Source organism: Hemicordylus capensis, chromosome 5, assembly GCF_027244095.1.
Source record: "Hemicordylus capensis ecotype Gifberg chromosome 5, rHemCap1.1.pri, whole genome shotgun sequence".
NCBI classification, from domain to species: Eukaryota; Metazoa; Chordata; class Lepidosauria; order Squamata; family Cordylidae; genus Hemicordylus; species Hemicordylus capensis.
In genome coordinates, this window is record NC_069661.1 from 255,217,379 (window position 1) to 255,232,945 (window position 15,567).

At 51.4% G+C, this 15,567-nt stretch overlaps 1 protein-coding gene across 1 annotated transcript; it reads left to right on the plus strand.

Moving 5' to 3' along the window:
- The first annotated feature begins 106 nt into the window (after positions 1-106).
- ASB13 (ankyrin repeat and SOCS box containing 13) lies at positions 107-14,836 on the plus strand. The gene is made up of 6 exons (XM_053257807.1): positions 107-656; positions 4,318-4,505; positions 4,653-4,803; positions 6,869-7,003; positions 8,169-8,360; positions 9,915-14,836. Exons 1-6 carry the CDS (start codon positions 614-616, stop codon positions 10,040-10,042), a joined length of 837 nt encoding a protein of 278 aa, XP_053113782.1. The 5' UTR covers positions 107-613; the 3' UTR covers positions 10,043-14,836.
- The last annotated feature ends 731 nt before the right edge of the window (positions 14,837-15,567 follow it).

The following is a 15,567-nucleotide window of genomic DNA, read 5'->3' on the forward strand; positions in this document are numbered from 1 at the left end:
GGCTGAGCAAACGTTGGCAACCCGCGCGCCTTTGAGAGCTGATGGAGGGCAGGATGGAAGGCAGAGCAAAGGTGCACGCGGAGAAGGCGAAAAGGGGAAACCAGAAAGGGAGGCGAGGAGGAGCGAGGCAGAGCAAGCAGAAGGGCGGCCCCGGGCAGAGCCCAGGCGTGGAAGCGGAGGCGAGGAAGGGAAGAAGGGCAAGGAGAAAGGCAGAGGGTGCGGGGAGGACGCAGCAAGAGCAACAGCCAAATGGGTCGGGGGGGGACAGGGAGGAAGCCACCTTCCCCGTCTCTGGCCCGGCTGCTGCCGCAGCTGCTGCCCGCTGAAGCTCTGACGTGCCCGGGCCGGCAGGGGCACCAAGGCAGCCCGTCCGGCTCCGCGCGCAGCTGCTGCGCCCACCCAAAGCGCGCGCCGGAGGCCGCCGGGCGCAGCAGAACTACAAGGCCCGTCGGCCTTTGCGAGGCGGCTCTGCCCTGACGCCGCTCGCCGGCTTCTCCCAGTCCCGGGACCAACAGCAACAACAACAACGCGCTCCGTGGTGCGCGTCGAGGCCGGGGCGGGCAGCGGCGCCCCTGCAGGGGCTGCTGGGACTTGTAGTTCGGGCCGGCGAGCGATGGAGAGGACCGTGGCCAGCGGCTCCTTGCTGGGCGAGATTGGTGAGGAGGGGGCCCAGCAGGGGAGGGTCTGGTGGCGGGGAGATGCTGCCCACCGCAGTAGCCCGGGGGAGGGGAGGGGAGGGGAGGGGGGATGCTCGTGGGGAAGGGAGAGCAGAGGCAGGCGCATCTTCCCAGCCAGCGGTGGCCGCAGCAGCAGCATCTGCATCCCGCTAGGATTGGGCTGGATTCAGCCTGGTCATGTTACTAGACCTGACCGTGGCCCATCAGCTTTGGAAGGAAGGTGGAGGCCCCCCCGCTAGTCTGCAGCCAGCGGGGGAAGCAAGTGGGGGGCGGGGCTGAAGAACAACTCCTCCCCCCTGAAATGTTTTGGAAGGAAGAGAAACGTTTTGAGGGAGTTCAGTAAAATGACGGGGGGGGGATGCTTAGGGAAGGGGCATCTGCACGGGGGAGGAGGAAGGGGTCTCAATCTCCCCCAGTATTGCCTGCTGTATAGGCATAGGCAGTGTGTGTGAGGGGCGTGATCCAGCCCCCTGGCTTAGCACCTCTCAATGTCCTTGGGAAAGATACAGCATGAGCATAAGCAATCTCTGCCATGGGTCTTCAGACTCTAGTCCTATGCACCATTCCAGGACAAGCAAGCCCCAGTGAGCACAGTGGGACTTAATTCTGAGTAAACATGTTTTGGACCTGGTTGTGCAAGGGCTCCACTGGCTGGGTCGATTCCCCCCCCCCACCCCCCACCGCCAAATGTGAACCTATTAGTAGATTGCAGCCAGGAGGGTGATCAGCTGCTATCCCCTGTGAACTTCTCTCGGTGTCCCCATCTGCCCTTCCTGGAGTTAGCAACAGCACTGGGAGCCACGTGATGCAGGTCTGAGGACTGTGGGAGGAGGAGATCTCCCGGCATTTGCATTTGTAGCTTAAAGCTGAGCTTTGCAGTAGCTTTTGAACCCCTGTGGTGTAAAGCGAGTGATTAATGTTCCATTGAGGCAGAAGAGACACTTCCCACAGAGTCTGGCCTTGCTCCTCTGCAATGCCAGGTCGGTTCAGAATAAGACCGAAATCATCCGCGACTTGATCATGGATGAGGGAGCCGACCTGGCTTGTATAACTGAGACCTGGATGAGGGAGGCTAGTGGCCCAATGTGGGCTCAGCTTCGCACACCAGGCTACTCTGCTGTGGAGCAGGCTAGGGGAAGCGGGTAGGTGGGGGGCAGGGGTGGAGTGGCTGTGGTCCATAAGGGTACCATTCCCCTTACCAGTGCCGCTGTGCACAGGGGCGTAGCTATAATTGAACGAAAGAGTTCAAAGAACACGGGCCCCCAGCTCCTGAGGGCCCTCCAGTTCCATCCCTCCCTATTTTCTTCATTGTCTCTCTCATTCTGGGAGGCCACCCGAGAGGGATGAACACGGGCCCCCTCTCCCCTAGCTATGCCCCGGCTGTGTGACAGTTGACTTATATGGAGTGTGTCTTTCTGAGGCTGGCAACTAGGGATAGATTGGGGATTCTGTTGGTGTACCATGCACCCTGTTGCCCAACTGACTCCCTAACTGAGCTGACACAGCTGGTCTCCGCGTTGGTGTTGGAGTCACCTAGACTCTTGGGGCTGGGGGACTTCATTATCCATGGTGAGGCTGACTTGTCTGGTGTGGCTCAGGAGTTCATAGCGGCCATGACAACTATGGGCCTATTCCAGCTATATTCAGGACCAACTCATGTTTCCGGCCACACACTCGATTTGGTCTTTTGTTTGCATCAGGGGGGTGTTCCATGGGTGGGGGATCCGGTGGTTTCCCCATTGTCATGGATGTGGTGAGATCACATGGATGTGGTCACAGCCACAACCCAGCCCTGCAGGGGTGGAGGACCTATTAAGATAGGCCGCCCAAGACAGCTGCTGGACCCAGTAGGATTCCAAAAAACCTTGGAGGGTTTTGATGTTGGTGCTGCCAGTGATTCTATCGATGCCCTGGGGGGTACCTGGAATAGGGAACTCACCAGGGCAGTAGACACGATTGCCCCTAAGCGTCCTTTCCAACCTGCTTTAAAAGTGGCCCTGTGGTATACAGAGGAGTTGCAGGGTCTGAAGCAGCAAGGTAGGCGACTGGAGTGCAAGGAGAACTCAGCTTGAAATTGACAGGACACAGCATAGAACCCATTTGAAAGTTTATGTGGAAGTGGTGCATGCAGCAAAAAAACAATCCTGGTCTGCGCGCATTGCGTCTGCAGGTTTGCATTCAGCACAGCTGTCCTGGATTGTGAGGAGTTTGATTCAGGCTCCTTCCATTTCAAATCAGACCCCGGAGACTTTGTTCTGCTGTGGTGCTTTTAATGGGTTCTTTGTGGACAAAATCTTCTGTATTTGGGCCGACTTGGACTCCACTGTTTCTGCAGAGTCTATTAAGGTGGTGTCCAGCAATTCCTCTTGCAGTGTTAGGTTGGATCAGTTTCAATCTGTGACTCCTGAGGATGTGGACAAGCTGCTTGGGGCGGTGCAGCCTACCACTTGCTCCCTGGATCCTTTTCCAACTTGGATGCTTTTAACTAGCAGGGAGATTGTGGGAGATGGCTTAGTTAATATCATTAACTCATCACTGAGGGAGGGTAGGGTGCCCCCTTGTTTGAAGGAGGCAATGATTAGACCACTTCTTAAGAAGCCTTCCCTAGATCCCTCAGTGATGGACAGTTATAGGGAGGTTGCCCATGGTTGGGCAAGGTGATTGAGAAAGTGGTGGCTAACCAGCTCCAGGCAGTTTTGGAGGAAACCGCCATTTCAAACTGGCTTTAGAGCAGACTATAGGGTTGAGTCTGCCTTGGTCGGCCTGATCTCACGTTGAGGTCATTTAGAGAGGTCCATCTCCAGTTACCACCCGTATGTCTGGTGGTGACTCAGAACTGGGCCTTTTCTGCTCCCGGCCTATGGAAGGCACTCCCGGCAGGGCAGATATCCACAGTTTAGGCTCGCTGTTGGCCTTTAAGAGAGCCCTAAAAACTTACTTGTTTGGCCTGGCCTTCCAAGGCTTGTAAAGTGTTTTTAAAATATTTTAATTGGTTTTAAAATGGTTTTGAATTGTTTTTAAATTGTTTTTTATATTGTTTTGAGCATTGTGTTTTAAATGGTGTTTGTTTTTGTGTCTTTTTAAACTTGTTGTACACTGCCCAGAGTCTTCGGATGGGGCGGTTTATAAATGTAATAATAAAACAAACAAATAAATAGTAAATGCCAGGCTCTCACATATTGATACGGTTGTACATTTATTTATTTATTTCATTTCATTACATACCACCCTGCCTCCAAATAGCTCAGGGCGGCGTGCATTGCTGTCCGTCCTCACTTCTGTCATTACAATAATTGTGTAAGGTAGACTAGTGCGAGAAAAAGGGATTGGCTCAAAGTGGCTGAGTGAGGATTTGAAACTAGGTCTCTTCCCAGCCCTTGTTTGACACTCTAACCACTGCGTCACACTATGATGTGAAATTGGTGTGCATGCGTGTCATATTATCAGAATTTAACAGCATAAGCAGTTTACTTACACCTTCATTTTTAAGCATTCTATTTTTCTGCCTCTCACTAATATACGTCAACTGTGATTTAAAGGTCTCCCCACCCTTTTGATGTTTATAGGCTGCTTTTTGCACAAGCTTCAAAGCAGTGTAGGATCCATAATAAAATGCACAGTGTTCCACCTTCCTTCCCAGGTTTTTGGGCTGCACGGACGCCTGTTCACGAAGCAGCCAGGGGGGGAGAAACCCTGCAGCTACAGGAGCTCATCCAGAATGGAGCCTGTGTCAACCTGGTGACCTATGACTCCATCACACCTCTGCACGAGGCCAGCCTGCGTGGTCAGACCCAGTGCGTGAAGATCCTGCTTGCCGCGGGTGCCCAGGTGCGTGCTTTAAGGCAGAGGTTCCTAACTTTGGCTCCCCAGATGTTGTCCATTGTGACTGGGGAGGATGGGGGTTATGGACCAACACCATCTGGGGACCCAAAGTGGAGAAGGCCTGGGTTATAGTTGTTTGCTATTATATTGCAGGTGGACGCCAGAAACATAGATGGCAGCACGCCGCTCTGCGACGCCTGTGCTTCCGGGAGCATAGAGTGTGTGAAAGTCCTGCTCTCCCATGGAGCGAAAGTCAACCCTCCCCTCTACACCGCCTCTCCCCTCCATGAGGCCTGCATGAATGGTACGCCTGACTGGCTGAACCTGGGGGCACAGCCCAAGTCAATGTGGTGATTTTCTTTATTTAGCAGGGGGAGAGTAACTGGCCCTCTCCACCCCCAACACAGCACCCTTCCACTGACTGTTGCTGGTGTCTATTTTGTGTTTCTTTTTAGATTGTGAGCCCTTTGGGGACAGGGAGCCATCTTATCTAATTATTATTTTTCTGTTTAAACCACCCTGAGCCATTTTTGGAAGGGCAGTATAGAAATCGAATAAATAATAATAATAAATAAGTCACCCTGAGGCAGCTTCACAGGTGCATGCATTTGTATCCAGCGCTTGCCACTGTCAGTGAAGTTGTGCCGTCGAGTCGGTGTCGACTCCTGGCGACCACAGAGCCATGAGGTTTTTCTTTGGAAGAATACAGGAGGGGTTTACTATTGCCATCTCCTGCACAGTATGAGATGATGCCTTTCAGCATCTTCCTATATATTGCTGCTGCCCGATATAGGTGTTTCCCATAGTCTGGGAAACATAACAGCGGGGATTCGAACCGGCAACCTCTTGCTCCCTAGGCAAGTTACTTCCCTGCTATGCCATTAGGTGGCTCTTGCTTGCCACTGTACCACACTGGAAATCACAGATTTTTCTGTATCTGCATGCAAATATTCTGGCATTTGGGGAGCACCACAAAAGCCTGATGGCCTCTTACACTGGCTGGCATCCTGACCAGTGTACCCTGTAAAAGGGATTCCCAGATGTTGTTGACTACAACTCCCATCATCCCCAACCAAGGGCTATTGCAACTGGAGGTGATGGGAGTTGTAGTCAACGACATCTGGAACCCCTCTTATAGGGAACATGGATCCTGACTAATGCAGCCCTTGTGGAAGGACGTTGCACTAGCTCCTTCTGCTAAGTCCGAAGTCTGCATTTCAGACAAGTGTTGTGCTATTGTAAGCACGCCTGGGCATCAGTTGTGCAACCCCACACCATGCTTTTTAAGGGGAACCTTGGTACAGGAGCACATTTGTGTGTTCTTGTGCTAGTTTTAGTGCAGCTGTGTGACCTTAGCAGTTGTGTGATCTTGTGCACTTTCTTAGCCAGCCAGCCACTGAATTTTATGGCCTGGGTCTTGTGTTAAATTGCCTTGTTTCCCCCTGTAAATGGCACATTGGTGGGTCTTGTCAGTTGCGAGTGGACCAGACTGTGATGTCACGTGACAGCAAGGGACCTGTTCGGCGATGGATAACCGCTGGCCCCCATTTGCTCAGTCCCCTGTAGTCACGTGCTATCACAGTCGGGCCTACTTGCAACTGACGAGACACACCACCTGCTTTGTAGCTGCTTGACCCAGTTGTTGATTCTGTCTATCTGTCTATCTTACTGTTAGATTTATATACTGCCTTTCATAAAATTATCCCAAGGCAGTTGACAAAACTTAATACAATCAAGTTCCATAAAAATCACATTAAAGTATTAAAATAAATTAAAAACATAAAAACACCAAAAGCAGCAGCCATAAAACCAAAACAGAGCAGCCAGAAAGGAGAGACTGGCAACTCCTATGGGGAATAGCTTGCACAAATAAAAGTGTGTCCAGTTGTTTTTTAAAAGCAGCCGCAGAGAACTGTGGCACCCCTGGGAACAGACACCCACCAGGAGAGCATCCCAGAGACTGGGGGTAACCAGAGAACGCCCTGTCCTGCATGCACAACAGTCGAGCCTACAGAGCACAGCCCCCTTCAATGACCTTGTTGGGCAGGCAGAAACTCTTGGGAGCAGGGCTCCTTCAGCGATCTAGGGCCCAAACCATTCATTCCTGACATGTTTGTGCAAATCAGGGTTTTCAACAAGTCCAAATGTGAGCTGAGCAGCATATTACACACACACGTATGGGGTTCTTAGAAGGATAATTTTGGCTTCCATCACCTGGTTTGAAATCCAACAGTGTTAATGGCAAAGGTGGAGACCAAGTGGTTTAATTACATTTCAAGTCTTGTCTTGAGCCTGAAGTCTGTGGGTTGTCACTGTAGATGACCCAGGAGTTCCTCAGTGATTTGGTTTCCTCTCCTTTTTTTTTTAAGGCAGCGCTGAGTGTGTCCGTCTCCTGGTTGATGTGGGTGCTAACTTGGAGGCCCACGATTGCCACTTCGGGACGCCTTTGCACGTGGCGTGTGCCAGAGAGCATCTGGATTGCGTGAAGATATTGCTCAACGCAGGTGCGGGGACATGGGCAAACACATTCTTTTTTCTTTCTTTTTTTTTGTTGCATTCTGTTTGTTTATTTGTATCCCACCTATCCCAAGATCCTAGGTGGAGTAGTATGTTCAAAGTGAGGGCATAGCATTTCCCCTACGCATCGGTGCCTCATCCAAGCAGTCTTTTGGCTTGTACAAGAGATCGGTTATCTGGAAGGTACAAAATTGACCATCCCCAGCCAAAGGCCATTGTGGCTGAGGATGATGGGAGTTAAAGTCCAACAACATTTGGGGTCCCAAGACTGGGAACCATTAATCTATAATTATTTCAACCAGAATGTTCTGATGGAAAATTAGCATCTCTATATATAATTCTCTTAAACATACCCGTCACTAATCCCATGTGTAGCAGCTCTCGCATGAGTTCACGAGTGAGCTGACGGGGGTAGGGGGAAGCGACCGGGCAGGCTAATGGCTGGCCAAGAGAAAATGGGGTTGGAGAAAGCGGTGATGGGAAAGTGGCAGGGGGAGGTGGGAAAGCGGCGGGGGGCGGGGGGGAGGCGGTGGTGGGAAAGTGGGAGCGGGGGAGGTGGCGGTGGAAGCGGCGAAGCAGTGGCTGAAATGGGTTGAGAACGTGGGAAGAGCTGAGGGGAGGAGGGGGGAGAGCCGAGAATGAGGGAGGGGGGCTGAGAAGGGGGTGGGAAGAGCCAAGAGGGATGGGGGAAGAGGGGGGAGAACTAGAGGCACAGATGCTGTGCGCCCGGGCAAGCTAGTTTGAATGGTTGTTCTTGATGGCTCTGACCTTGTATCCTTTTGATAATTTGGATGATTGAAAGGTAAGGTGTTGATGCATGGAATTATTACTATTTTTTTCATCCAAGCAGTAACGAGTTAAAAGAGGGGTTCTCAAGCCTGGATCCCCAGAAGTTGTTGAACTACGAGTCTCATCATCCCCAGCCACACTGGCCAATGGTGTGACTGGAGTTGTAGTCCAACAGCGTCTGAGGACTCAAGTTTGAGAACTTCTGTGTTAAATTGTTTAATACCTGGGTGTTAAATCTGACAAATCATGAACAAGAGGGGAGGGGGGGGAGGAAAGAAGGAAGGAGCACTAGCTTTTTGAGTGTCCCTCCTTGTTCTTACCTACCTTGGACTGTTGCTCACCCCTTTTCCTTGCTGTTGCCAGGTGCCAACGTGAATGCTGCCAAACTTCACGAGACGGCTCTCCATCACGCTGCCAAAGTGAAAAATGCTGATCTGGTGGAGATGTTGGTCGAATTTGGGGGAAACATCTATGCCAGGGACAACCGCGGGAGGAAGCCTGCTGACTATACCTGGAGGAACAGCCCGGCGGCCAAATGCTTTGAGTTTTATGAAAGTGAGTGGGGATCCCTGTAGTTGACGGTGGTCACCCTTCTCTCTGCGCTCCCTTCCCTTGCTTGCCCCAGGTTCAATCCCTGGTGGCACTTCCAGGTAGGGTTGGGAAAGACTCCTGCCTGAAACCTTGGAAATCCACTGACAGTTGGCCATTGTCGTTGGGAATGATGGGAGTTATAGTCCAACAACGTCTGGGGAGCCAAGGTTGAGAACCCCTGCTGTAGACAGCAAGATGAACCAATGCTCTGCATAAGGCAGCTGTATATATTCTTCTCACTGATTGTCACCTGGAACATTTAGTCCCCTGCGAACTGAGCAAAGAGGCACCTTTTAAAAGTGGTGGTTCTCTTTATTGTGCAGGGGGAGAGCAACTGGCCCTCTCCATCCCCAGCACAGCATCCCTCCAGTGGCTGTTGCCGGTGTCTGTCTTGGGCTTCTTTTTCATATTGTGAGATCTTTGGGGACAGGGAGCCATTTTATTTCTCTATGTAAACCACTTTGCGAACTTTGGTTGAAAAGCGGTATATACTGTAAATAGGTAAGCTGGCAATGCAATACACATATTTAAAAGGACTCCCAAGTATTTCTTTAAGACTTTCAAATTTATTGTGTAAAATAATATTATTTATGCAATAAATTTGGAGGTCTTAAATAAATACTTGGTATATAAATATTCATCATATTTGTATCTATTTTGTATTCTTTGAAAGATGCCCATCACCCTTTTCCTAATATAAGAACACAAGAGCAGCCCTGCTGGATCAAGCCCAAGGCCCCTCTAGTCCAGCATCCTGTCTCCCACAGCGGCCCAACAGATGCCTCTGGGAAGCCCACAGGCAGGTGAGGGCAGGCCCCTTCTCCTGCTGCTGCTCCCCTGCAACTGGTATTGAGAGGTATTGTGCCTCTGAGGCTGGAGGTTCAGAGCCATCAAGATTAGTAGCCATTGATAGAACATGACTGTCAAAGCCCCTATTAAAGATATCTAAGGTGGTGGCCAGAGAACTCCCACAACTATGACAGATATTTATGTCGTTTTTCAGCAGAGGTTCTCAAAGCGGTTTACCTAGAGAAATAAAGAAGATGGTTCCCTGTCCCAAAGGGCCCACTGTCTAAAAAGAAACATAATATAAACACCAGAAACATATCATAAACACATAACATAAACCCCAGTTAGTTAGCCTCATTTGTGATCATTTCACCTGTATTGCAACTGCTGTTAAAATTGTCTGCATATGTGAGATCTAGCTGGGTCCCAGCTGATGCACCTGCGGGAGGCTTGGTGCCTGCAGTGACTGATAGCTGCTGAGTACTGAAGAAGGGATGCTGTGCTGGGGTTGGATAGGGACAGTTGCTCCCCCCCCCGCCCGCCTTCCCGCCCACCCACCCACCGCTAAATATACGAGAATCACCACTTCGAAAGGTGCCTCTTTGCTCAGTCAACTCCTCCTCCTCTGCTCAGCAATGCTTTGTACATGTGGACTTGCAGTGGCCTGTGGCAATCATTCTTTCTGTTCCTCTCCCCACCCACATCCCTCCCTGCTCGACCTTTTCCCAGAAACTCCACTCAGCTTGTCCCAGCTTTGCCGACTCAGCCTGAGACAAGCCTTCGGCCACCAGGCCCTGGAGAAGATCACCAGGCTACCCATCCCTCCACGATTAATCGAATTCCTCTCCTACAAATGATCAACGGTGAAAGGGGCCTCCCAAGGACAGCGTCAAGCAGATCTCATGCTAGGGTGCACCGCTCACCTTTTCATCTCAGGCAACCTTCTCCATAAGAGATTGTTTTGTTTTAATGGATGTAAATACTGTTTATGGGGCACCTGTTGTTCCTCTTTGCTGGGGATTCTGGAGCAATGTTTAATATTTATATGGTGCTTTTCTGAGCACTCAAATGTTCCCCACACACATTGGTCTTCTTGGCAACCACCAAGTACAGCAGGGGACCTCAGACTTGGGTCTTCAGATGTTGTTGGCTTACAACTCCCATCATCTGTGGCCTTTGCCCATGGTGGCTGGGGATGCTGGGAGTTGTAGGCCAACAACAGCTGGGGACCCACATTTGAGAACCTCTGAAGTACGGCGTTATTATCTCCCCATTTTTAGAGGCTGTGTTCCCATCATAATTGATGGCAGCCCTGAATGAGTGGCTCACAGCTTCTGTTCCTGACCATTTTCACCGACCCTAGCATGCGGGGTGTTCACATAAAGTGCTGATGCGGCGCCAGCGTTCACACCAGTACAAACCAGGTGGCACCTCCAGTCTCTCGACTCTATGGGTCTTATTGCTTGGTGCCTATTTTGGGGGTGGGTGTAGCCAGTAGACCAAGCATGGCCATCCTGGTGTTTCCAGCTGTTGTTGGACTACAGCTCCCATAATCCCCAACCCCCATAAATTGCAACTGGGGATGATGGGAGTTGTAGTCCAACACAACTGGAGAACTGCCAGCCCTGCAGTAGACTGTGGGATATATCGTTGCTACAGGCACGTGTTCGTTTTCCCCCAATCTCACTATGATCTCTGCTGCAACAGCTTTTGCTGCTCTGCATCTGTCTGACGCACTACAACATCCTGTGTGGCCGGAGACTGCAGCGGGGCAGAAAAAAGCAAACGCCTGTCCCGTTGGCCAATGAGAGCTCTATCGTGCCTTTCCCAAGTCCCACAAAAAGCAGGCCTCTGTGCTTTCAGTGTTGTGGGGCTCAAGGCAGGTCCTTTGCCTCATTTATGCAGACAGGATGGCGCTTCAGCTCTCTGCTCCCACGACATCTCCTCTCTGCCTCTGTCTGGAGTCTGCATGGTGCAAGCACCTCAGTACCGCCGCCCTCGCTTGCATTGCTGAAATCTGGAGTTTGGCTGCCGCTCCGTGCTCTGTAATGTTCTGTTGGGCTGGGCTCTTGTGGCCGGTCTTGTGCATGTTTTGTCTGGCATGGCAGCACACAGAATCAGGCTGCTGGGCATCCATCCCCTACAGCAGGGATGGGCATCCATTCGGCTGGCAGGATCTACTTGCTTTGTGCTAGATGCCACCCACTGGCATCTGGTGCAATATAGTGGCTCGGGTGGGAATATATGCCTAGCATTCAAGCACATGCCCAACCCAAGAATGTTTGTCCCATGCCAGCATTGAGCTGATTTCCCCCTCCAGCTTTCAGTGTTTCAGCAGCCTAATTCAGGGGGAGAGAGGACCCTTTTAGTTGTAGCTAGAGTTAAGTATTTTGGAGTCAGAAACCCTTGCCCTTCTGCTGCAAGGCACCCAGCTCCTCATCTTCCTTCTGCTCACTGCTGCTCCACAGTCAGAATCCCATTCCTCTGCTCCTCTACAGTTCTGCAGGACTCTGGTGAACACACTGCACAGAGTTCCATGCGCGTTGTAACACACCGCGCACGCTCTCGCACAAAAATGGTGCAAACGCAGTTGCGTGATGGCGCGGCCATGATTTCCACTGGCCGTGCCATCGCGCAACTGTGTTTGTGGCGTTTTTTGCATTGGCGCAAGAGCGCACTTGTGCAACGGTGCACACATAGTGTTACAGTGCGCATGGAACTTTGCGCAGGATGCCAGCCACATCCCTTGCCTTTGCTTCCAAGGGAGTAAAATCTGATCACCAGGACAGAGTCGCCAAGCACTCATTAGGAGTCCGGTTTTCTGTTACGAGAGGGGGTAATGATGTTGGATACACCTGCCACTGGTTCCTCCCTGCTATAAGACGACGAGGGAAATGGCTTGAGTGGGAGAGGGTGCAGCTTGCCTTACTTTGCCTCCTTGGAGCTTGCAGCTGCAGCCTGCAGGGGTCCCCTATCCCTGGTGTGGTATCCCTGCCCTACCCCAGAGTCAAGAGATAACTCAGGCTTTTCTTGCAATTCCCATGGAGTGGACCTAGGCACCAGCTGCCTGCGCGCCACCCTATTCAACGGCACCCAACTTAAGGCATTGGCTGTGCTCATCCTGCTACATATTCCCAACCACCCCATTGTTGCCCTAGTCAGAATTAAAATGACCATAATCATCGCCAGCATTTATATCGTGTCAGGGCGGCGGGCGGGGGGGCACCTGAGGCTTTCCAGCTGTTGCTGGACTACAACTCCCATCATCCTTTGCTGTGCTTTAGCACTGCTCTGGATGGTAGGAGTTGTAGTCCACCTGGAGAGCCTCAGGTTGGCCACCCCCGTATAGTGCTTTAAGGGTTCAAATAATTCCCCCTTAAAAGGATCTCAGTAGTGCTTACAACAGCCCTGTTAGGGTAGGCCAGCACCGTACATGACAGATGTGAGCCAGAGACTGAGTCGAGGGGTTTCCCGAGGCCGCTTTGTGAGTCCAAGCCTGGGGCAAGCTTTAAACTGGGGATTTTGCCGCTCAACACTGTAGCCCCTGCATAACACCAGCCAAGGTTTTATGTGGGCTTTCCCAAGATCATATCCTTTCTGAAAGTCTCTGGCTAATAATGATCATACTCTATGGAATTCTCTGCCACATGACGTGGTGATGGCCACCACATTGTGTGGCAGAGCAACCCCTGCTAACCTGGCAAAGAGGCACCTTTTAACGTGGTGATTTTCTTTATTTAGCAGGGGGAGAGTAACTGGCCCTCTCCACCCCCAGCACAGCACCCTTCCACTGACTGTTGCTGGTGTCTGTCTGATGTTTCTTTTTAGATTGTGAGCGCTTTGAGGACAGGGAGCCATCTTATTTATTTATTATTTATCTGTGTAAACTGCCCTGAGCCATTTTTGGAAGGGTGGTATAGCAATCGAATTAATAGTAATAATAATTAATAATAAGTTTGGAATAAATGCCGCATGGTGGTTCTGTCCAGCACAAGTGTGCACTATAGGCCTCACTCTTTGCCACAGAGTGCGTTGTCAAGATCACTTACCGTCGCTCACCCTCCACACGCTGTTTACCCTGTGTAATTAATAGATGACCAGAGTAACTTTGGGAGCACTACATGTAACATTTGCGTGATGAGGAGCAGCCCACCAACCGCCGTGAGATCTCTGAAGCCCAAACTCTGTGGAAGCTAGTCCTCATGGTGAGCTGCTTCCACTGAGCCACTTTCTGCCCATTTCACCGTCCCCCCCCCAAACCTGTTGGGCCTGCATGTGGTGGAGATGTGGTGTAAGGTCAACGTGGCAGGAAGTGAATCGGCAGGGGCAAGTGTCCGCACAAGGACGGCTCACGGGATGAGGCATCCTCTCCTGCACGCAGCCTTCTAGTCGGCAGCTACGGGGCTGTTGGTTTTTGTGCGCCAGGCCTCAGTCTCCCTTGAGAGGCTCTTGGGTCAAAGAGTCACCCTGGGCCCGTGGGTGCAGGGAGCTGGCGTGGAGAGGACGGCTACAAGCTACAGGCCTCATGCTCTCCTTGCTACCATGTGTGGTGCACACTTTGTGCTCAAGGCACAGCATGTGAGGGCATGCTCTGTGCGAGCATCCACTGCTGCCATGATTTGTGAAAGAGAGGGCTGGACAGATCGCATCGGTGGCAGGGGTGCAAATGCTTAGGGATGTACAGCATAAGAACAGCCCTGCTGGATCTTAGGAGGAGAGCTGGTCTGGTGGTAGCAAGCATGACTTGTCCCCTTAGCTAAGCAGGGTCTGCCCTGGTTGCATACGAATGGGAGACTAGAAGTGTGAGCCCTGCAAGAGATTCCCCTCAGGGGATGGAGCTGCTCTGGGAAGAGCAGAAGGTTCCCAGTTCCCTCCCTGGCAGCATCTCCAAGATAGGGCTGAGAGAGATTCCTGCCTGTAACCTTGGAGAAGCCGCTGCCAGTCTGTGTAGACAATGCTGAGCTAGATGGACCTATGGTCTGACTCAGTATATGGCAGCTTCCTATGATTAGGCCCCAGGCCCATCTAGTCCGGCATCCTGTTTCCCACAGCGGCCCACCAGATGCCTCTGAGAAGCCTGAGGTGAAGGCATGTTCTTCCTCTTGCTGTTGCTCCCCTGCAACTGGTATTCGGAGAGATCTTGCCTCTGAGGCTGGAGGTGGCCTATAACCACCAGACTAGCAGCCACTGATAGAATTGTCCTCCATGGATTTGCCTAAGCCCCTTTTAAAGCCATCCAGGCTGGTGGCCATCACCACATCATGTGGCAGAGAATTCCATAGGGTACGATCAGCATAGAAGGTGATCATGCAGCTCATTCCACATGTGTTTGGGGCAAAAGAAGTGCAAACCAGAGGGTTACTCCTACACCTCAGTGCGTGTGGATTCTGCAGGCTGTGCCAGAGTGTGAACAAACCATCTCAAAGCAACAGACCGCTTTGCATTCAGCTTCTTGGGTCTTAGCTCCTTTGCATGCCAGCTGGCATCCTTCTTATCATATGAACGTGACATCCTGAGGAGGCCAATGGGAAGAGGGATGTGGTGGGAAGGGTATCATTTTTGATAACTGACTACCTCTTCAATGGGTCACGTGAAACACCCTCCCTTATAATGGGCCAAGACCAGAATAAACCTAATTTGATCTTGTGAAATGATCGGCGTCTTGGATTATGTCTAGGCTGCGCCACGGACCTGGTTTGGCACTTTGTCGAGATGGGAGCAATGTGGGAGGAAGGAACAGGACTCCCCACTGTAGGCTCTAGCTGCGAGCCTTGCGTTTTTATTTTATTTTCTCATTCTAAGTTCCTGGATGGTGGGAAGGCTGTCGCACATGTGCAAATTTCACTGGACTCATTAAAAAAGAAAAAGGGCATGGCAGTTGGATGAAAAGGGAGGACAGAGTTGGAGAAGTGATGACAGGGACTGGTGGCCACCTCCAACCAGGCCCAAACTCCAGAGGTTCTCAAGCTCCCTAGATGTACTACAACTTCCATCACCCCCCCAGCCACAGGCTAGGGGTGATGGAAGTTGTAGTTCCAACAACACTTGGGACACCCACATTTGAGAACCCCGGGATAGTAAATACAGTGTAGGGCTGTTCTCACAACCCTAAACAGGAGAGCCGTGCGTGCTCCCGATCAGTGGTGGTATGTCTGTGAAGATCATGGTGGGAGGAGTGGAGTGTGATCGTGTGGGAGGCGAGAACTGGTAGGACAGATGTGACCAGCCCACATTCTGTCCCCAGCATTTTATCGAGGGTGTGGGCAAAAAGCCATCCTTCCTAGCTTCCATATGAGCACTCTCCCCTCTAAGTAAATAATAAATGTATAAGATAATCCCCGGTCCCAAAAGGACTCGCAGTCTGAAAAGAAGCACCAGGTAG

Coding starts and splice junctions, on each gene's coding strand:
- ASB13 (XM_053257807.1), top strand. CDS start 614: ATGGAGAGGACCGTGGCCAGCGGCTCCTTGCTGGGCGAGATTG. Junction 4,506..4,652: donor TGCTTGCCGCGGGTGCCCAG/GTGCGTGCTTTA, acceptor ATTATATTGCAG/GTGGACGCCAGAAACATAGA. Junction 8,361..9,914: donor ATGCTTTGAGTTTTATGAAA/GTGAGTGGGGAT, acceptor ACCTTTTCCCAG/AAACTCCACTCAGCTTGTCC.